Here is a 23,844-nt window from a genome sequence, read left to right as displayed (position 1 = left end):
TTCATGTGTGATTCTCAGTAGATGAACGGCTTTCTGATCCGTAAGGACTCTGTTAATGAATGCTGTATTGCTATTGATTTCTCCTCTGCTCCCTCAGTTTGTTCAGGCACAATACAAACCACGTTTTCCTGTGATGTCAAGAGGTGGGCTCAGCTGATAGCCATGATGGAGTGTTGTGCCCCGGTCCTGCAAATTGGATTTTAATGATTCAAGTATCATTTCTTGAACACTGCTCACTGCTCCCCGCACAAATTAAAATGTGATGCCCTAATGAAAGACTGAGAGAAAGGGTCAGTAAAGAAATGCTTGTTGTTCTAGTTGAAATACCTAAAATACAACAATGTGAAACTGTGTCTACTTTGCGTTGACAGAAGATTTTCAGTGTAAGTTTTCTTTCTGGTCTTGCAATTTCTTTACATTAAACATCCTCCACGCTGCTTTGGGAGTATTATGTTTGGGTGAATGTAGACCGACAGATTTTCTGTAATGTCCTTCAGCACTGACCCCCTATTCTGCACACACACACACACACACACATACATTTCGCTCTGAGGGAGCACAGATTCAGACATTATTTCTGCCTCACTGCTACACAAACAGGCTTGCAGAAGCCTAGGGACTGTTCACCATTGGTGTGCACATACAGAAACACACACACATTCATGCCGGCACACATGTGCATCACCCTCCCTGTAGGACTGGAGGCATGTGGAAGTCACTTGAGGATGCCAGCACATATGTGTCGCTTTGTCCTTTATATGTGTGACGTACAATAAAGAAGCCAATAGTTGAGTCAGCGGTTGAATGTATACAGTATCTGTTAAGGTTCTTGTAGCACTAAAGGTTAGCCGCCTCTTTAAAATGGAATCATTCTCTGCTTGGCTTCTCTTCTTGTTTATACAACAAAACTGTCTTGAATCATGTGCTCCATTGCGTGTTGGCCTCTGGTTCAGCACCAGTTTTAAATTGGTCAGAGACTTGTTGCCCTTTAGCCAGGCAGTCGGGGTATTTTTTCGCATTTGAAATCAAATTTTAAAGAAGAGGCGCTGCATCCACAGAGAACTTCCTGTTTCGCTTGAAAGGTAAAACAGAGACGTCAAGGAGGGCAGCAGCTGCGTTTGTGCATAAACAGACATAAAGAGAGTGAGTGAGGACGAACAGACAGAAGTTGTTCATTAGCTCATGCTCTTACATGACAGACTGTGTAGTGCCATTTGTCGCTTGACTCAGTGTGTTTCAGCAGCTTGTTTAAGTAACTGTCATCTGTTTAGAGAGGACAAAAGTACGGTGGCCCTGAGTGCTCAATACACTGCAACTTAAGAAAACACATGCAAATAGACAAAACACAAGCAAATTAAGAAAACAGCAAGAACAACATGTACAATGCATTTACTGCAAATACAGACACACAACAGAAGTGTTTCCAGGGGACACTTAAAAGTGATGAACATGTCTGGACATGCCTATTGTTGCCACAATTTGTGACTCATTACGTTATTGAAGTTGGCTATCTGTCAGTGGTGTTGTTGTTTAAGTGTTTTTTGGTTTATTTTAATGTTGTGATCACATGTCTAGACATGTCCATCACTTTTAAGTGTCCTCTGGAAACATTTCCGTTGTTGCAGCGTGTTTCCTAAAATGCTGTGCATGTGTCATCAAATTGATGAAGATGTTTTCTCAATTTGCTTGTGTTTTGTCTATTTGCATGTGTTTTCTTAAGTTGCATGTATTGAGCTCTCAGGGCCACCGTACAAACACATGAGGCAAGTTTCTTCACTTCCTTTCTTCCTTCTGTAGAGTGCTGAGTACCTTGTTCTCTTCAAAGTGTTCATAAAATTTAGCATTTCATTCACTTTTCTTCTCCTTTCGCGGCCAGTCACCTCCACTTTCTGCTGATCCTGGGTTAATATGCTGTGTCAGCTGCGCCGTCATGTGTGTGACGGAGAAGCTACTTCAACATATTTATCTCCGAACCCTCTACATCCTTCTCCCTTTAAGTGTCTTCATTCCTCGATCTCCTGTTTCCCTCCCTCTGCTCCTTCCTGCTGTATACTTTCTAGCACTCACAACCTGACCTGAGCCCTCAACTGTCTCCCCCTTCCCTCCCTCTCATTTCTCCTTCCTTTTAAACATTGAGTCATGAATTTATTATGTGAATCAAAATAGAGCAATGACTCTTTGTCCCCTTCCCAGCATGTCATTGGTCTAGAATGAATAATTCAGCCACTGTGGTTGAAATTAGGATCAGGGAGAAAAAGGGAATTACTTTGGAGCCGCACAATTCAGGCTATTTTCGAGCGGCGGGCTGTCAGCGCCTTTCCTGCAGCACTCACTCTTTCTTCTCCGTCTGTTCATGCTCTCTCATTTCTCCCACTAGTTCACTCGCTATCACATGGAGATAGAGCAGATTCTTCTCTGTCTTCTCTGTCCTTGGGAAAGGACTGCATACTAAGCAGATAGGATGGGATTGGTGGTGGATAAAGTCAGCCTTGTTCTTTGTCTGCTTGTTTCTTTGTATCTATGGTTGGGTTGTGTTTGCATTCATCCATGCATCATCTGCTGTCTTTTCTTGTCTGTCTGTTTGTTGATAGGTTCCAGTACCAATCCCTGAGGTTGTTTGTCAGTATGTAAGTGGTGATTATGGATGCTGTTTTGCAGATTTCTGTTGAATAGCTTTGATGGCATAACATGCAACAGACAGTTTATTTCCCCAGCTTTCTCCCTCAAAGACAGCCATTGATCTCATTACGGAGCTCTTGCCATCTCACTCTGTTTGACTCGCATTCGATGTTTGGTGTTTTAGATGTTGAATGACAGTTATTGAATGCCCTGAAATGAGTTCCACAGGCTCTCAGTTTGTCTTTTATGACACTTTACGAAGAGGAAATCACAGAGGAGAGGCTAAAATGCTTATTGCTTTACATCAGACAGCCTGTTTGGGATGCAAAATGGTGCAGTTACCAACCGGCAGGGATCTGATAACCCTGTGAGGATGCAACAGAGGCCACTGGGCGGTCAACCAACCACGTACACGTACATACATGATCTTCACATGGACGAAAACACAGACACACAAGCACAATGTGCACATAAGGTCAATCATGCGCTCGGATACACACATATAGATGTAGATGCACACTTGGATGATTATTCCCAGGCCTCCTCCTGGGGCATCATTGAAACTTTTCAGCCGTGACCTCGCTAAGAGGGAGAGAGAGAGCAGGATGAGCATTAGAGGGAGCGAAAATAAGAGATGGAGAGAGTCCTTGAATTTTAACCGGATGCTCCCTGGGGAGAACTCCCATCATCGCTGTGTGTCTTCAGTGCCAGAGCCCCACAGCTTCCTTTAGGAGCTCAAGGACCCTTACTGCTCTAATATTCTCTCAGGGAAGCTCGTCTGCCATCGTTCACTTTATAGCTTCTTTTTAGGAGAAAAATCATTCGATGAATCAGTAGCAAAGGGTTTCTCTTATCCAGTTTTTGCGCTGGATAATGACATTCCTGCAGCCATAGCCAATTCCTTTAGAGCAGAGGATGTACCAGAGGATAAATGTCACCATCAGTTATCAGTAACGTGATCAGGGTTCCAGCTACATCACCTCCTATGATAGTGTGTTCTTTAGAGGAAAATTCATTTATTGCCATTTGGGTTTTATTTTTACAGTTTTGGCCAGTATTTCTATTACCTTTAATAATATATTTAATTAAAATATCTGGATAAACGGCAGCATAGCTACAATGAGGACAGGTTGTGAGCAAGCCAACCATTTATCTAAAGGGAAGTCACAGCACGGGCAGTAGCAGATTTTATTTTGCGTCTGTAGAAATACACAGCAAGCCTCAAGGCTATTCTAGCTACCTCCAGCCTGCAACATATAATAAGTGCCATCAGATGCAGGCCTCACCTGAGCCGTGGTGAGTTCAATTTGTCTCCAGCGGCGTCACCTCACTTCAGTTCATTACTGATAAAACACATACAAACAAAAAGCTACTTCAGGGATGAGGGCAAACATTCACCATCCAACACATTCTCAACAAAAAGATTTTTACTCTGCAGCACATAAATATTTTTGCATTTAAGACTGAAAGTTCATTCTTGAAAAATTGTAGTAAAAAGTAAAAAGTAATTGACAATGCAATCTCACCACAAGGTGCATTAGTAACTGTTCTGAAGCTTATGGTCATATCACACAATCTTCCAGTTTATTACTGACCTTGTAGCCTTTCATATCTTGTTTCCAAGATCAAGAACAAATTTCAATCTCAATTTTTAAGCCAATATGGATGAGAAATTAGAAAAATAGAAATCTGAACATCTACTGCCTAGGAAGGGTCATGTGATACGATCAAAAGCTCCAGAGTATCTAGTAAAGGAACTTGTGGCAAGATTTTTGTCAGTTCTCACATTTGTCTTTCCCAAACAACAAAAACTGATTACTGTTTACAATGGAAAATTTGGGTAAAATTTTTACTTTTCAGCTTTGTTTTCTCCTCCCAAAAGCTTGGCTAACCTTTGGCTTTGTTCAAAACTGGTACGATTGTTTCTTGCCCCATTGGACTTGTTTGTAGCGATGTCACCAGATCTCAGATCTCAGCAATTCACTTGTATTAGTACATCGTTACAAAAGGTAGGAGTGATAGCCAAAGCTAGAAAAAAAAGACCCAGATTGTATGAAACTGGAATTTACCGTCAATGTCAGTGTCTGTGTGTGTGCATGTGTGTGTGTGTGTGTGTGTGTGTGTGTGTCTGTGTCTGTATGTGAGTCCTTGCATGTAGGAGCAGACATGGACTGGCTATAGGAGCTGTCAGTGCTGTAAGTCCAGATGGTTTTGATAACATCACCAGCTGTCAGTCAACAAACCAACCCTGAACTCTTTCAAACTCAGCAACCCGTTTATCGCACAGAGCTCTTCCTACCTCTGGCTCATCCTCCGTTTTATTCGCCTCTTCTTACCTACTTGTGTTTTTTCATCAGTTTACCTTCTCCTCACTCCTCCAACATCCCTTATTTGTTCAGCTGCCTTTATGACCTTTCCAGAAACTTCCTCCCTTGTGATCCCTCTCTTCCTCCTCCTCCTCCTCCACCACCTCCTCCTCTTAGCGATCTGTTTCTTTTCACCACCTTGCTCTGCAGTGTTTACAAAGCCTTCACAGTCATATGTGTGTATACATACCTGTGTTTGTGTGTGTGAGAGAGAGAAAGCGGGGGGCGGGGGAGGAGTCTGCATGGTATATCCTCCTCTAGGATCTCTGGTGAGAAGAGGATCCAGGAAGTGTGATCATCACCTAATGTTCTGTGAAGCACCATATTTTTACTACACACACACACACAAAGCTGCACATCACGTACACACACACATACTCTGTTGGTGTTGTACAACCACAGGCTGAACGGTATTATCAGTGCTCAGGGATTGTCGTCTTTGTTTCCTCAGTACAAAGGATTCAGCTCTCTCCTCCACATCCCCTGCTTTCTTTTCTTCCACATCTCCATCCTTGTCACTCTCCATTTCTCTCCCCTCCCCACGTCATCCGTTTTTTCTGCCTTCACCTCTATTTCTCTGTCTTCCTCTCCCCCCTTTTTCTGCCCCTTCATCCCCACATCTGAAACGGTAGCGACAGCTCCTATTGGTTCTGCTGGCGGAATCAGAGAAACAGGCAGCCAATAAGCTGTCAGGCTAACAGGGTCACTATTATCCATGGAGCAGTGCTATTACTCTGCCATCTACATCCCTGCCATGTATGCATATGCAATGCTTTCCCCTTCCTTGTACCTATACTGCACATTTCCAGTGTACATGAATATCCTCCTTGGATGTAGTGTTTATTTACAACAGCTCAACTGAGAGCGAAAGGTCGTTTTTATCTTCTAGGGGGCTAATTTAATGTCAACTACTTGCATTTTCCACATTTTGCATTTATGCATTTTTAGGCAAGATGCATTTTTTAAATAGAGAGACTCCTGTACAGTCTAAGTATACATTTGCAATCATTTTATGCATTCAGGTCAAAGCTATGTACATATTCATCGTAAATTCTCCCCATGTGAATCCGGCTCCATGCCGCTCTTCAAAGACCAGGGAAGGAAAGCTGTCACACGCCTCCCCTCCCCCTTCTTTCTCCCTCCAACTCATTTCTTTTCTCGCTGTTTACTTGCCACAAAGCCAGTTATATATTTGCACCACGTACCAATCAACCAGGCTGCGATCAGCTGTGCAAATCACACAAGTTTTCCTCCTTTCTTCTGTGGACAGATGTGGCCTTTTCACTCTGTAAAATGCCACTGAGCCCATTTTAGGTTTTGACACCCTGTGCTATAAACAGAGGATTGAAAATACAAAATTTTGGCTCAGCTGGGGTCTTGAGTTTTGCTGTAGGCATCAGACAATGCCGCTGTGTGTTATCGAGAAACATCAGGATTGCTCGGCCTCTCCTGTGGCATCTGACTGAGCATCAAGCCTAATTTGCATCATTAGATTCTCTCAACTGTGGAATAGCTTTGACCTTCCTCCATCATTAGTGACAGAGTGAAACAAAGGGGCCCCCCCTCCTGCTCTTTTCCTCCTGTTTCATCCATCACGCTCACTTCTTTCCTGTCCTCCATGTCCATCATCCCTCCCCTGATACTCAAATCTATCCATCCCTCACATTGTGGTCATATTATGCAGCTCTACATTTATCTATTTCAATCTTCCCCTTCAATTTCTTTTCATCACACTTCTTCCTTCTTATTCATGGTGGTATATCGAGGAGGCGCGGGCTGTCTTGGTTTTAAATTCCCCGTTTGGCTTTCACCTATCTAACGAGCTGAAGAATTGAATTAATTTCTTTTCTTCCTATACCAAAGGGATATGAAAACACACTCCCACACCTCATACATACTCACAAACATGCACGCATACACACACACAAACGCTGAGCTGTACAGGGTGAAACAGGGGCTGTTGCCTTTCAGGTGAGACGTCTCCAGGGAAATGTTTTTCTTCGCAGAAATCGCTCAGCTATCATCACAATCTGTGGCTGCTCAGTTTGCCACTGAGAAGAAGACGTGATTTAACTTCCCAATGACCAACCCTTGGGATTGCCCCACCATTTTGTTATCTGGAAACTCATTAGCCTTTAGAAAGGAAATGACACCAGAAATGAACTGCCTTCATATCCCGTCTTGAGCCCAGTAATCAGAACAGTGATGACAGCGACCTCCTGTTTGCATGAAGGAGAGGTTTGTCCTCTTATGCAACAATAACAAACCTCATCTACCCACAAAATACCACACTGACATGTAAGAAGAAGATATTCTATGTGTATTTTACAAGCATGAGGAAATACGGTCATATAAAGCTCATTGTGGTGACCAAGCTTTTTGGGAGCATGTGTGAGATAATTAATGAGTCATTTCAATCCATGCCGGTAATAAGGCCACAGATCCCCAAAGGGCAACACTAATTCAAGGCTGTTCAGTCACTTGTCATACTTTGTGTCACTCAAAATGATTGGTGTCTGCACGTGTGAAAGTTTCTTTTTTCTCCCTGAGACAGGTCAAGTTTGATTAAATAAAGTTCTTTGATTTTATCTCCCTGCTATTATTAACTCTTTCTCTTGCTAATAGTGTGATAATCTCTGCACTTGCTAGTTAATTACACCCCAGGATAAACAATTGGCACACTAAATGCTTTCCCACAAAACATTTATAAAAAGCCATGTAAACACAGGCTTATGCGCGTGCACACACAGGCACAATTTGCGCAGCTTTGTGTAGCTTCAGTCGTGCACGTACCAGACTTAATGACTTGTAAGTCTTCTATCTGCCTACCAGCTGGCGTGTGGCCAAACCTCTGATCCGCAGAACGAGCTCTTCATCATTCCCGAAAATATTATGGTGCGCATGTTGTACCGTATCACACAGACCGGCACACATACCATTTCAACACATCACAGTGATTCTGCTCAGAGCTGAACTGAGAAGAAAAAGGTGATTTTGTACATCTTTCAGCATGAAGAAATGGGCTCTGTAGCAGCTCCAACCTGCTCGCTAATGAGGCGAATACTCATTCTGGATAACAGGACCACACTTGTAGTGACACTGCTATCCCTGCTGAATGCAGATGAATTAGGTTACAATGTGTGGGTGAGGAAAGTCTCTGTTAGGGAAACATTCTTGTACTTAACTTACTTGTGAACCACATCAAAGACAAATTTCTATCGCCTTGCGATGGACAATAAAGTTTTTGTGATTCTGATTCTTTGCTCTTGAGGATTTGGCAGCCCGTTTAGAAAGCTTGTCTAAGGTGTATGTGTTTGTAAGCTGTGAGTGTGTACGTGTGAGTCAGAGCTGCCTGTGACATAAGTGAATATGTGAGTATATGAGTTGAAACAGACCTAAGTTTAGTGATAATGTGTGGGTGACTTTTGATGGGATGTAAACCAATCTGCTCCCCTTTTAGCCTTGGCATGCCACTAATGTCTGCCAACCAAGCCGAAATGAATACTGTGCTGCAGATTTATGATAACACCTGACCCCTGAACCTTTAGATCACATGACTTTCTTAAGAGCTGAGAGAAAATTGTGACATCACATGGTAGAAATAGTGAGTGAGATTTGCAGTGAGAGACTCAACTGAAAACCTAAAGACATAACACCTGAGAAGAGACCATATGGTTGCAGGCAAGGTTACCTATCTAATAAGCTGTGTTCCTGGGCTGCCCTCTGTTGTTTGTTTACTACACTATATATATCCGCCTGCCTGCCTGCCTGCCTGTCTGCATATGTGTGTGTGCGTGCTTTCAGTATGTGTAGCCATGTGCTCAGGTTTGAGCCAGAGAAAAACAGGTCAAAACACTGCAGGGTGTGAGAATCATCAGAATAGCTACAGCTAATTAAATGTGCCAGGCCTTTGAGTAAAACTAAAGGATCCATGTTCACTGTGAGTACTGACTGAAAATGCTCTTTGGATTTAAAATATTACATTCTTGATGAGTTTAGATCACCAGTAAGAGTAACCATTAACCCCTTCAGACCCAGTGTCCACTGTAAATATTAAATATTTTTTTGGTTTCAGCCAGTGAGAATATACTGTTGGCTTGAATGTTCATCCCAAGGGGTTTGCAATAACATAAACAAGAGGATGATGACAATATTTTCTCATGTTTTATGTTAGTATATTAGAATGTTAGGACAATCATTTAAATCACATTTTCCAACAAAAAGACATGTATCATGTGAGGAAAAACAGACATGAGTACTTAGATTTAAGGGATGAGAAGGAAATTAATAGTTAATTTAGTAGATTTACACATTTGAGGAGTAGTGCCATTGTATATGCATGTTTCTTCATGCATGTTGCATATGCTCATTTGTGTATGACGTGTGTACCAACGGATCACTGGATAAATAACAGTTGATTGGTTTAAATTAGTGTACTTTTATACTCTAATAATCTCTTGGTCAATTCATGTCAGTGTGTGTTTTTCCCTTAAAGGGCACGTATCATGCACATTTCCAGGTCTATATTTATATTAGCAACAAAGGCTACAGCACGGATGCCCATTTGTGGCCATGCATGAATGAGCAAGGTAACAGCAAATGGAGTGTTTTTATGCAATATTTTACAGACGTTCATCTCAAGTTTTGGAACTTTTACTATGTTCAACATAGACATCCAACATTATAACAGACAGATGACAGAAAATCACTAAAAGCTAAAAGTTATGTCCCCTTTAAGGGTCTTTAATGTGAGATTGTCATAAAGAGGCAACAGATGGGACGAAACAAAGTCATAGATAAATTCATAGATGTTTGTTCTACTTTTGAAGAGAACAAACAGTATTTGAAGTGATTCGCTGGATGCTGCAGTGTTGTGTTTTTTGTTGTTTTTCCCTTTAAACTACCAGTGTGTAAGATTTAGTGGCATCTAGTTTGCAGATTGCAACCAACTGAATAGCCCTTCCCTCCCCCTCCCCTTCCAAGCGTGTAGGAGAGCCTACGGTGGCCGCGAAACTCACGAAAGACACGAAAGGTCCTCTCTACAGCCAGTGTTTGGTTTGTCCATTTCGGACTACTGTAGAAACATGGCGGGCTCCATGGAAGAGGACCCGCTCCCTATGTAGATATAAAAGGCTCAATCTAACGTAACAAAAACACAGTGATTCTTATTTTCATGGGATTATACACTAATTAAAACATTTCTGCCACTAAATTCTACACTCTGCACCTTTAATCCCACTGTCCCACAGTGTATATTTATCAGGGTTGTCAAACACAGGGACTCTCTGCAGCTGTCAGATTACACCTCAAAAGAGAAAGACGAAACAAAGACAGAATGGGGAAGAGAGACGGAAAGAGACTGTGTGTATATGTAGGATTCCACTTCAATCTATTTGAGGTGCAAAGATGATTTCACATAAACGTTAAATAACTGATACTATGAAAGCTCTGAAAATCTTTTTAAAATACTTTCGGCTAATTTATGTTTTTTAAAATCACCAGTTATTACAGAAATATGAATGAGTAGATAGGATTGACCATAAAAGAATAGATGCTCCTTTTTTTCGACAGGTGGATGGTTTAACGAAGCATTCAAAAGAGTTTTTCTTGCTGGTCTCGTTTGCAGTGAGCACAGAAAAAATAATTACAGCAGAAAAAAGTTGATGTACAGATACAATCACTTCAGAGGACTGAAACATGCCCACACACTCTCTCTCACTCACACACTCACACACACACACACACACACACACACACACACACACATTTCATTGATGTTTGTCATGGATTTCATGATCTGGACTGCACAGCACTGGTGCTCATTATAACAGAGAGGAAAATAACAAAGCCAGTATTGAGTGGGAGCGCAATCAAGCAAGGAACAAAGTAACACAAGACATCAAAGAAGTGAAGTGAAAATATTGCATCTTTCTCAATATGCATGTTCTCAGTGACACACTTGATGCAACATCTACCATCTAGAAGAGCTAGATCTTGAAATCCACTTATAAACCAGACATTGACTGAAAAACAAGAGTAGCACTACTCTACTGTACAGACATATTTGAAACCAATGAGAAAGTTAAATCCTGTGTCTCATAATCGATTCTCTGCTCTGGGGAAGTTTGTTGTCTTCCAGACACAAGTGTTGACTTTGCAGCTATGGATTTTATAATCTATCGCCAGCTAATTTAATATATTTCTCAGCGCACATGTAAGGTGTTATTTACCTGCAGCAGCAGCTGTCTGTTGGTTTCAATTGAACATTCTGTTGCTAGTAGCAACCCTGACTTGCCCTGGTTCCAGAAGTAAAGATCCCATTCTTTTTTCCCATAGAGAACATTCTGGAAGAAAGGATACCATTCTTTTTTCCAATAGTGAACATAACTCACAGTTTGAGCTCTTCTACAGCATGGATTGGCACAAAACTCTCCCCGTTAAATCATCAGTACGAAAAGATGAACAACTGTGTTAGAAAATATCTGGTTCTTCGGTAAAAAGTCAAAGGTACAAGACTGTGTACATATAAATTTAGGGGTAGAAGTTTACTACGATTCCCAAGGTGCATTTCAGCAAAAAGAGCCAATCACCGACTTTAAAATTCACCTTTAATGGCGGGCAGATGTTCAGGATAACAATATCAAGAAAAGAAAGTGAATCAGTTTACTGTTAATTTCTGGGTCACTTTTGAATTCATTCAGCAACTCTGGCTGATGTTTACAACTTTAGCGACAAAGAATTTTGAATTCATTACGCTCTGATTCGCGCCCATGGCTTCTTCACCACAGCAACAGTGGCCGGGGCTCATGTGTATTGTAGTACTCTTAGCAATCCACCATGCCAAAATCACAGACAAAACATTATTTCTCAGAAATGAAGCTGAAATAATTGAAGCTAGTAGTCGTAGTATAAACCTATAGGATCATTACATCATCCAGGAGAGTCCTGAGTTTCTAAGTAATATTGACAATGTTGTTTAAAGAAAATTTTTAAATGGGAATACAGAGTGGGGAAAAACTCTTCTGGAAACAGCGGCCCCTTTCACTTCACAACTCTATAGCTGCTGCAGCTTAACTGACATCGTCACATCCACCATTTTGTCTGATCTGTCCCCACAACCTGTTGGGATGTTAAGTATTTTACTCTTTACTTTTAGTCTTGTGAGCTCTATGTGTATGTTTACTTGAGTAAGTGTGCAGTGCTATGAGGACCTAATGTTGATTTTTACAAATGATGCTTTATTTCTTCCTGTTATGAAAAAATGTAACTAATTTGACTGCTAGTTTATACTTTTGTGAATCCAGTTTCACCATCACCATTATTTGTTGTCCAATACCATTTTCACAGTTTCACCATTGCTTCCAGTAAAAACCTCAATGGCAACCTGCTACCTTTATTAGAAGTGTGTTTTACTAGCTGTACATCTACATGCATAGTAAAAGCAGAAGACACAGACTGTACATAATATTAAGATTAAGGTGAACTGTCACTTTACAGGGTAACAGAAATGAATTTGATCCTTTGTAGATCAAATGTTGTCAGTCTTGCACTGATTGATTTATTATTTGGTCTGATGATTTTTTCCTTTGAAGAAAGCGAAAAAGGTGGAGCTCATAATGTACGTGTGTGTGTGTGTGTGTGTGTGTATGAAAGAGATTATTTAGGCCTGTTTGAGCTGTTCTGAATGATCTTTATTTTATAGTGCTCGGGGATATTTAAATTGCGAGATAATCTATGCATCACCCACACCCACCAGTACAATACAGCTTCAATCTTCCACCCTGTGTGGTGTGTTTATACAGTATGTACAGTACAGGATGCTCCACTCAGAACACACTACTTATACAGTGTTCATGTTAATATTCAAGTCATGACCGTCTGTGAATGAACTGAATGTTTCAAATACTTTACTGCAATGAAAACAGAAACATACAAACACAACATGTTATTTTCATAGATAGATAGATAGATTGAATGATTGAATGGTTGACTGATTGATTTACCAGATCAGTACTATGTTTTATGGAATAGGAGCTCGTGACTAATCACTTTGAGTAACTGCTGGTGAACTGAGTGAAACTGATACAGACTAAAGCTATCAGTGTCATGGGATTTGCTAGTCAGACTCCCTGCTGTGCCTGGCACCCCTCACTGAGGTCTCAGTGTTGGTGAAGTTCAAAGTGAGAACATGACACACACACACACACACACGCACATGCATGAATCGACCTTTTGGGCTCATCTCCCTTCTAATCCACTTAGAGTTGTCTACCTCCTGCCCACACACCAACCCAGACAGCTCTTGTCTGAATGCAGGGACATTTATGATGAATGCATGTGTGTGTGTGTGTGTGTGTTGGAGCATTATTCAACTAAAAGTTATTCTAACATTAAAATTATTTTAAGCACAATGAAAGTAAAGTGTTTTCTGGGTGTGGTGTTTGTTGAAGATGTCATTTGAGGGCAGCAAGAGAATCTCTCTCTCTTAATGAACAAGCAGCACATAGATTTTTTTTTTCATTTCATGTCTTCTGGGGTTTTGTCTTAGCTAGCTTTAGCTTTGTTTGTTGTGTTGTTGTTCCTCTGTGACTGTCAGGCATTGTTCTTGATGCACTGTGTTTCCCTCGCTGATGTTCAGTTTTAATGTGATTTTGGCTGACTTTGATACAGTTAGAGAACTGAGGCTGGGGTTTGACTTTCTTAGTTCGTGACAATTTTTGCTAACTAAACTCTCAGTATTTTTGTTTCACTTTGCTGTGCTTCTCAGGAATGATGCAAACATATACCGGCTCTGAGAAATCATCTGAGATCTGTGAAGTATTTTGGGGATCACCCGGTTAGAGGGGAAAAAGTACAGTAAGATGCCGAGTGAGTCAGAAAGACTCTCATGAAACATCATCCCCTGTACGAGGTGACAGTCATCAGCAGAGGGGTGATGCTTCCCCAAAGGATGATGAAGTGTGTGTTTGTTTAGGGGTGTGTGTATATATGTGTGTGTGTGTATGTGTGTGCGCTGCAAGCCTCTTGCTGTACTGCAGACTCATATCGTCAGGAGCCAAAGAGAGGATTGAAACTGACAGTGTGGATATGTTACCGCATCCTCAGCTCAGTAACCCATTTACTGGGTGTACATGCATACAGCGAGTGTGTGACCTTGTGCGCATTTGTGCACAGAACTACTTACTGCAGAAAAATCTCAATCATACTAATTAGTCGTGGTTTGAGTCCTAAAACTATTATTTCTGCCAACTACAAAAACTTCATTGAAATGTAAAAGTATAATTGTGTGGATAATTGTTCAGCAATCTGTTTTATTTAAGAAGACTAAAGGTGAAGACCCATTGGAAGCGAACAAAATGCTCAACATCGACTCTGCCACTTCTCACTTGTCGCTACGGGTGTATCGACACAAGGATGTGGAGATATTTATGTCACAGTTACTTTACGTTTTTAGCCTGTTAGCATCTCTTAGCAAGCACTGTGTAAATAAACTACCCACCACTTTCTCCAACAGTTTGCGCTACTTTGTGCCAAGCTGCATTTCTTTTGTAGTTGTCCTTGTAATTCAGTAGGGAAGGGTCGTATAAATGGAATTTGGTTATCTTCCTATAGCTTCCTGGTCCACCACCAAACCACTTTGTCAGTTTCACTGCATCATTTCCTGGCAAATTTGGCCCTCATTTGTATAAAGCCTTTAAAGCTTTCGACCCTCCCTTTTTTTATGCCATTGGTCAGTCTTGCATTACCCTGAGGGGAAGATGCACCATATTCCATGACAATCCATTCAGTAGTTGTCAAGACATTTTACTTAAAACCACAAATCTTAATTTCACATTGATGCTAGAAGAAAAGTCAGGGGATCAGACAATACAGCCTCTGGGAACCATGAATGTCTGTCCCAAATATCATGCCAATTCATCCAATAGTTGTTGAAATATTTTAGTGTGAACCAAAGTGGTGGACCACCGGAATGACTAACATACAGACAGTACCATCCGCCATAATGCTAGCATGGCAAATAAAAATACTGATGCTTGTTTCTATAAAATTCCTGAAACAGACTAAACTGCACTGAAAACAAGTTGAATTATCTCACCCCAAAGTCAGAATGTATCTTTTGAAGGCTTCATATGAGACTAAACATCTTGTTTACTTTGTTAAATTAATGTTTAAGTCATGTATATTGCAGTCAGCTGTCCAACGAAACACCACTGTACCAGTCAAGTCAAAGGTTTGTGTTTTTGGCTCCAATCAGCCAAAGGTCAAACCAGGCAGCATGTCAGTCTCAGTCAGCTCACTTGCTGCCTCAGTGACTCAGAGTTCTTAGAGGAAGACGATGCAGCTACTGTAAGATAGAATGACACCGAGCACCGTCGTGAGTATCATCACTCTTTGCAAACTCTAAACAACTGCAGTGTCCTTTACATCACACACTGCAGCCCACTGAACTGATATCAGCTTGAAAAAGAGTTCTGTTCTCTTTTGTGAACACTGTGGTTTATGGTCAGACAGTCGTCAGTGTCAAGAAAAGCAACCCAAACTTTCTGAATGCTGACTCAGTGTTCATGTTCTATTTATTCTTTCCATCATACTTTATCTTTCTGTTCCCACTCAAGGCGTTGTACGCCTTGTCACTGTGGAGAACCTTCTCTGTGAGCCTCTTCCCAGGGCATTTTTTTTTCTCCTAATTATGTTGTGATGGTGGTTTTCCTTTGTTAACATTAAGTTCGGGCGTTGTTTTGTTTTTGATTTTTACTAGATTACAATGTGGGCATTGTGAATCCTTTTGAGTCTTGAACATCGATGAGGAGCAATTTGATCTGACAAATCAGACAAACTAAACTTTTATGTTGACTTGGATTAGTGGATATTTCCTGTAAATGAATATGGCCACACTGAGAATTTCCAGACTTTAGTGAAATCATAAATCTCTACTTTGAACAAATTTACCACACTCATCTTCCCTCCCGACTGTTCACATTCTCCATCTCTCCCCCCGTCAGTGCAGCCGCACCACAGAGCAGCTAAGCTGTATTCCACACTTGACTTGGACTTAAAATGGAGTGACTAAGCACAGATTTAATATTGGACTCATAGCTACTTAGCAATGGAAAGTACAAACTGTCAGCTTTCCTCTGAAAAGTAGGAACATGTCAAGTTTGCACCCCGGTTTGTTTGCAACAATAAAATGTAAAAGCTTTCTCTAATAACCTGCTGACTGCTTGACTGCTCCGACACCACTGATGCTAAATTGTGTCTCTCTGAGAGGTTTTCATTGAGTGTGTGAGTGTGTGTGTGTGTATGTGCGTGTGTGTGAGAGTGAGATAGAGGGAGAGAGAGAGAGAGTAAAAGCCAGACAAAGCTTAAGAAGGCAGGATAGGGTTGAGGAGATCCACGCTCTGCTGGCCAAATATAAAGGCTTATAAAGGCTACCAGTCAACATGGATGACCTATTTACAGTCAGACACACTATCACACAAACACACAAATACACACCAGACAATGACCACAACCTTATTTTTTCTCCACTGGTATCTTTTCTTGGGAACATGGCATCTTTAATCAGACTAACCAGACTGTATAAATCAGGTGAAACAACCTTAGTTTTTAGACATCTGGCCGTGGTCATCAGTGTCACGCCTCCGCAGGCTGATCATGTACATGTGATTGGTCAGGGATGTTGTTCCCCAACATCTGTCCATTAGGTCAGCTATGTGAAAGTTAGTTATTTTTAGCTTCTGGGCTGATTTTCCTCCCATTATTCTCCTTTTTCCTCCCTGGACAGCTGGCCTGTGGCAGAATCTGCCTTCCTCGCTGTCTGGATGGCTGCAAGATTCACCACTGCCTTATGTCGGCTGTCCAGGTGCCGGAACAAGCTGTAAGACTGACCCTGTGGTCTTTAATTTTGAAGCAGAATATGGAAGCAATCAGATCCACAGGAGAGGACAGGACCCGGTGGCGATAAAAACCACCTGCTGCAACAATAGTAGAAAAACTATCCTCAGTATTTGGCAGGGGAGTGAGAGAAAAGGTGTGTATTTATCCGCCTGTTCACTGGATGATGTGTAGACTCCTCTGGGTCCATGTGTTTGATGAGGTGTGTGTGCGTGTGTGTGTGTGTGTGTGTTTTTTAAGGATCCCCGCCTGTCCTTGAGTCAAGCAGTGAGGACCTTATCTGCCTCAACGATGTCAGCTCACTGATTCATGCTGCGACTCTGCCACCGACCCGTAGGATGACTCTCATGGGGTGGGGGGTGGGGGGTGTTGGAGACAGGTTGCATCCATCACACTGCCTAAGAGCCAGGCAGATGTGCACTGACACACAGAGACTCTACATACACTCAGAATATAAAAATTTGAAACATTTGGTGGAGAAAAAGGTGCAAGGAAGGAAGGAAATATCATCACGCCACCATCAAAAAAATCAGCCAGGGAGTACAGGGACACAGACACTAATTTTGTTTGATTACGTCATATAAATAGCTCGTTATTTCAGAACATCTGTATACGCGTGTTTGTTTTTCAGATCTCTCTGTTCCTCTCCTGGGCTCTATTCCACAGAGACGTTGAGGTTTGCTGCTCTGTTGTTGTGGTCATGGTGAGTTGCTGCTGGTTGACAGTGCGAGGCTGAGTCGTTGCTGAGAACTGGGTCAGTTTGTGCGGCAGTCTGCACAGCCGCCTCGCTGTGCCTGCATTTTGTCTCACAGCAAGAAGAAAAAATTGTGCCAGATTTCAACCAGATCCTTCAGATACAGGATCTGTAAACAGTGTTTTCCAAGCCTGTCTAAAATTGTGGGACTTATCCACCCTGAGGCATAGGAGATGAGACACAATCTCTGGGGGGGGGTTTACTGCAGTTTTTGTATGTGATTGTGAGTGAGAATGTGTGTGTGTGTGCAAAGAATTTATGTCTGCCATCATTTAAATTTAGCTTAAATCTCATTTCATCCTGTTTGATCCCATTGATGCCGACGCACTGAAACAGTCAGATATGATTAGGCATTCAAGAGGCTGTTTTCTAAATCCAACTTGCTACAAAGAGACTGAGGCGAGGCCCGCAGCAAAGAGACACTGGTGACTTTTGGCTTTTTTTTTACTCAGTGACTCGCCCTCTGAACGCTGCCCATTAAGCACAAACCAGCTCATATATTATTAATCTGTTTGGCTCTGCCTCCCTCCACTGCCAATATCAGAGTGCATTTTAACATGATACTCCCTGGTGATGATGATATATTCTCTTCTATTTCCGCTTCATCCGAAAAACAAACAACCAAGCAAACAGTAAAGAGTTTATCATCTGGGGTTTCTGCTGAGCGTTTTTTTTTTTACTGAGAAAGCAAACTTTCCTCTTTCCACACTCCCTCGTTTAGCAGCATTTTCCTCAAGCAGTCCTATCACTTCCTGCTGGCTGGTTGGACACTGAGTTGTGTTCCAGATCTCTAATGCCAGGTGCTCTTTGACTGTCTCCGAGTTGAAAACAGTGTGTGGGAGAGATGACAGGTTGCCTGAAGAAATGTTAAAGCAGGAGTGATTCATCTCATCTCTGTACAAGGAGGACTAAAATGATTTTTAATTCATACCCAGCAAAATGCCACATCCCACGCATACATGCATTGACACATACCTGATCAAACACATAATATGACTTAAGTACACAGTGATTCAAACATCTATTTCGCCATGGCATGGCATGCGAGACTTCCAAGTCTAACGTGATTGTTGAGGAGCTGTGATAATAAATTCATTGTGTTTGTCAAAATGGAGCAGAGAGTCTCTGTGCTGCAAGGAGAGCAGGGGAGATGCAACATGCATGAATTCAGCTGTAGCAAGAGGCTCTCTCACATGGCACCCTGTGTCCCAGTTCTCCAACTGAGACTATAGATGAATTAGTGAAAAGACAAATTATCTTAAATATCTTAAACGGATCCATGTTCCTGATGGGATCTCGTCAGTTGTACTTTAAAGCTGTGTCATGATATGTCTCAAATCTTTCCAGCTTTCAGTGCTATATGACTTAAACCACAGGACGCATAGATAATTTACAGCAGGGTAGATATAATTTTTATGAGCCTGCAGATGATACATGATAGGCTCCATCTTTCTTTTTCACAACCTCTTTCTCTCTCTCTCAAGAGTACCATGTCTTAATTCAAACTACTAATATTTTTTCTCCTCTCCCTGTCTTCCCTCTATCTCATCCTGCAGGTGTATGGTGCAGTGACCCTGCCTGTGACAGGCGAGGAGTCAGAGGAGCAGGGCCATGACTGGCTCTCCTGGTCCTGGTGGGCGTGCCTTAGTGCCATGGCCGAGGATGTGGCGGTGGGTCCTGGCTGCTTCTCTGGTCGCCATTGTAACTTTGACACTGCCTGGAAGTAGCCAAGCCTGCCCGCCACGGTGCGAGTGCTCGGCTCAGCTGAGGTCAGTGTCGTGCCAGCGGAGGCGGCTCACCAACATCCCAGAGGGCATTCCCACAGAGACACAACTCCTAGACCTAAGCAAGAACCGCCTCCGCTGGGTGCAAGCAGGTGACCTGGCACCGTACCCACGGTTGGAAGAAGTGGACCTCAGTGAGAACCTCATCGCAACATTAGAGCCCAATGCCTTTGCCACCCTCCAGAGTCTTAAAGTGCTTAAGTTGAGAGGGAACCAGCTGAAGTTAGTGCCCATGGGGGCCTTCGCCAAGCTGGGCAATCTGACCAGCCTGGACCTGAGTGAGAACAAGATGGTGATTTTACTGGACTACACCTTCCAGGATCTAAAGAGTCTGAAACGTCTGGAGGTGGGAGATAACGACCTAGTTTATATATCCCACAAGGTAAGTTCTCCAGCATCTTATTAGCATCATGACTGCCTCACTAATTAATGAAAGAAAAGTTACTGATTTATTTTTAAAAGTCTTTCTTGGAAATCACCCTCACATCATATTAATGAAATATTTTCTGTGGTATATATTTTGCACTACTTGGCATTAATGTCTACTGAGGTAATAATGCTATAATAATATCATTAAACACAGATTTCTTATTATTTAAAGTCCTGAGAGACTGTAGATTATATGTGGAAAAATATGTTCTTCTATTAAAATGTATATATCATAAAATTACTTAACAGAATCAAAATATTGTCCTATATATTGTCATGTTGTCCAATATTGTCATAATTAATAATTGTCCAATAATTATATAAATGCTCTTATGATACTTAAGATGATACGAATTAAGAATTTGATAAATGTATATTCCCTTTTTGTTTTTGGCATCAGTACACAGTTCCCCAATAACTTCTCTCTTCTTTTCTTTCATCTTTCACCTCTTTCTTCTGTTTGTTTATATTAAGATCAAATAACCTTTATGCATTTTTGTCTGTGTAAAATTAAAGAGTCCTCTGTCTTCCTGATTCCCAGGCATTCTCAGGGTTGCTGGGGCTGGAAGATCTCACAATAGAGCGCTGCAACCTGACATCCATTTCTGGCCAGACGCTGTCCTATCTCCGCAGCCTGGTCACCCTTCGTCTCCGTCACCTCAGCATCTCCGCCCTGGAGGATCAGAACTTCCGCAAGCTCTCCAACCTGCGGGGTCTGGATATCGATCACTGGCCATACCTGGAGTACATCTCCCCTCTTAGTTTCCAGGGCCTGGATCTCCACTGGCTCTCCATCACCAACACCAACATCACCTCTGTCCCCTCTGCTTCCTTCAAGAACATGGTGCACCTCACACACCTCAACCTCTCCTACAATCCCATCACCACACTCGAGCCCTGGGCCTTCAGAGACCTGCTGAGGCTGAAGGAGCTCATCATGGTAAGCACAGGGTTGATGACAGTGGAGCCCCATGCCCTTGGAGGCCTCCGACAGATCCGGGTCCTCAACTTCTCCTCCAACGACCTGCAGACTTTGGAAGAGGGCTCCTTCCACTCTGTCAACAGTCTGGAGACCCTCAGAGTGGATGGAAACCCCCTGATGTGTGACTGCCGTCTGTTGTGGATCCTGCAAAGACGCAAGACCCTCAACTTTGACGGCAGAGTGCCGGTGTGTGCGGGGCCGGTGGAGGTGCAAGGGGTCAGCCTGAGCACCTTCACCGATTCTGCACTCTTCGATCACTTTACATGCCAGAAACCTAAGATACGCAACCGTAAGCTCCAGCAGGTAATGAAGATGATTACATTTAGGTTCAATACTTAGCAAATAATAAGTAAATACTCATTGTTTATGCTAATCGCTTCCACAAGCACAAAAATATTCTGAAATATTGCCAGATTGGGTTGTGTATATGTTCTGCTATGTTTTCTGACTCCTGCATTTATTAGTCCACACACTCCTTTCCTCCATCTTACCGCAGGTGATCGCTCGTGAGGGCCAGCCAGTGAGTTTCCTCTGTCGTGCTGAAGGAGAACCTGCACCTGCTATTGTCTGGATTTCCCCACAGCGCAGACGGATCACTGCTAAGAGTTCAGGGCGCATTACTGTTCTCCCTAGTGGCACCCTGGAGATCCGCTACGCCCAGCTTACTGACAGCGGAACATACATCTGCATTGCCAGTAACGCCGGAGGCAATGACACCTACTTCGCTACGCTCACAGTCCGTGGCCAGCCGCTAGACGCTGCCTCAGCCTTCTTTCTCAACCGCTCGCTGTACAGCGGCGAGTTCTTCAACGACACAAATCTGAACAGCACGCGTGTTTTCCTCAAGTTCACCTTGGACCTGACCACCATCTTGGTCTCCACAGCGATGGGTTGCATCACCTTCCTGGGGGTGGTCCTCTTCTGTTTCCTGCTGTTGTTCGTGTGGAGCCGAGGACGCGGCCAACGCAAGAACAACTTCACAGTGGAGTACTCTTTCCGGAAGTCCGAGCCCGCCACTGGAGGCGCCTCGGGAGGGACCAGGAAGTTCAACATGAAGATGATATGAAACAACGCAGCCAGGGGTCCCTCGGGGGAGGCATGAACACGTCCCAAAAACGTGTTTGACACACGCAAACACACACAGCCACTGACTCGCAAAGAAGTTTGAAAGAGCAATAATAGTTGCTGTTCATGGCTCTATTCAAAATTGAATGACCACATCAAAACTGGAGCCATGTCTCGATTTGGTTTGATCTGTGAATGAAAACAAAATGACCCTGATCTTTCTGCCTCTCAGTGGTTTTATTCAGCATGTGGTTAAAAACATGTATACTGTAAGGAAAAACAATTCTGATAGATTTGAAAGATCTACTTGTCATTCATGCCTGATACAAATAATAGAGTGAAGAATTATAGGTGTTAAGTTGTAAATTAGCATGATTACTGAGCTGTGGAATATGGGCAGTCCTGTCTCTTGGTTATATTAATGAGAAATTGAAAATGATTTCCTTTTTCATTTAAATTCCTGTACTGTCTCTGTGCAGTACAGGAATTTAAAAGAAATGTAATACAGCAAGACCTCACTCCCATTCATTTATAGAATTTGTAGCTATGCTCTTCTAAAGCCTGCCTTGTTAAGGATCATGCTTGTAGAGAGTTAAGTTGTAAATTCATACCACTGAATAAAACAAATGGTTTTGAAAGACAGTTTGAATATGTTTTCTAAGGGTCAGATGTATCTATTCTGACCACAGCTAAATGGTGAAGAGGCTCTATAGGGTCAAGGCTTAATAAACAAAAACCTAATGGATGTAGAATATGATATTATAACAACATCTAATAAGAAGAGATGGATTTGGATCATTCTGAAAAAGAGACATGATTTGGCCTTTTCTTCTTTGTGTGATTTTGCGACAACGTTAGCTGTGTGAGTTTGGGACGAGCACACTGGCCGAGAGCTGCCGTGGCAGCCCGTGGACCGGAGGGTTTGGTTAGGAAGTCAAGCCCACTGGACACGGGTTGCCACGGAAACCATAGCGACTAACACAAGAGAGAGCGGCGGATGTAGGACTGGGCTACAGGAGGGTTGCTGAATGAAACGGGAGGGAGAGGAAGAAAGAAGTCAATGTGGCGTCTTCTTCCTCTCCATCACAAGCTCCCATTCATGGCCTTTCATCAACAGGAGAGGGACGACCCACCAGCCTCCAGCCCCCTGTCCCCGCCCTCTGCTGCGTTAGTGGATGCCTGACCTTCCCAGCGCTGCCAGGGGGGAGCAGCCGGGAAGAGTTGGGACCTACTCAGAGGCAGACAGAGGACACACGGTAACACTGTAGAGGTCTCCACATAAACATATACACATCCTAGCAGAAGGCAATGAGCATTTGTGGAAAGCACATACAGCAACACATGAATAGCACCTTTTCTCAGGAAAAGTGAAATGACTAGCCAACAGAGTGAGTGTGATTACACATTCACACTAACTCTGTGACAAGATAACATTCCAGCAATACTGTGTGTATAGCCATAAAGCCAAGATTCATTCTCCGAGAGAGAACTGAGTGAAGAAACAAAGCCATAGTAGGCTAAGTGTAGGTTGTCTTTTGGTAACACTGTTTTTTTATACAGTAGTGTGTGCATGATTCAGTTATATAATAATAATTATTACCACTGCCATCTTACAAGCTGTTGTGATGATCACAAGACCATCTGCTGTCGCTGGGCTTGCATATAGTTGCACTCCATAACACACACACATTCACACACACACACACGCACACACACAGGAGAAAACCACATCAGATTGATTTGGACTGAGAGGAACAACAATCACAATTACACCCAAGTAAGCATACCAATTGATTCACAACAGCGATCACAAAGTGTGATACTGACTGCTCTTTCTCTGTCTCTGAGACGGTCAGTGTGCAAATGTCTCTGCCCCCCTAGCCCAGTGCATCCCCCCTCCTCACCCCCATCCCCTATACACCCCCACTGGGTCCTCCTTTGGGAGGGGTC

The 23,844-nt window shown here is 42.6% G+C and overlaps 1 protein-coding gene across 6 annotated transcripts in view; it reads left to right on the top strand.

The window, feature by feature from the left end:
• LOC121909174 (leucine-rich repeat and immunoglobulin-like domain-containing nogo receptor-interacting protein 3) overlaps positions 1 to 22,532 on the top strand; it is a 32,941-nt gene extending 10,409 nt beyond the window's left edge. For 2 of the 6 annotated variants that reach the window (XM_042429615.1, XM_042429617.1), the window contains exons 2-4: positions 19,191 to 19,800; positions 20,389 to 21,132; positions 21,326 to 22,532. In XM_042429615.1, coding sequence (XP_042285549.1) covers positions 19,246 to 19,800; positions 20,389 to 21,132; positions 21,326 to 21,895 — 1,869 coding nt within the window. In that variant the 5' untranslated portion in view covers positions 19,191 to 19,245 and the 3' untranslated portion in view covers positions 21,896 to 22,532. Of the gene's footprint in view, positions 1 to 8,909; positions 8,926 to 15,034; positions 15,361 to 16,526; positions 17,017 to 17,120; positions 17,214 to 17,511; positions 17,584 to 18,107; positions 18,267 to 19,190; positions 19,801 to 20,388; positions 21,133 to 21,325 lie in introns of those variants that run through there. The other 4 variants (XM_042429613.1, XM_042429618.1, XM_042429616.1 and 1 more) reach the window with 4 other exon arrangements.
• Positions 22,533 to 23,844: the final 1,312 nt, after the last annotated feature.

Source organism: Thunnus maccoyii, chromosome 12 (genome assembly GCF_910596095.1).
Source record: "Thunnus maccoyii chromosome 12, fThuMac1.1, whole genome shotgun sequence".
NCBI lineage: Eukaryota > Metazoa > Chordata > Actinopteri > Scombriformes > Scombridae > Thunnus > Thunnus maccoyii.
The sequence above is the reverse complement of the archived record's forward strand: the minus strand, read 5'-3'. Positions and strand labels throughout refer to the sequence as shown.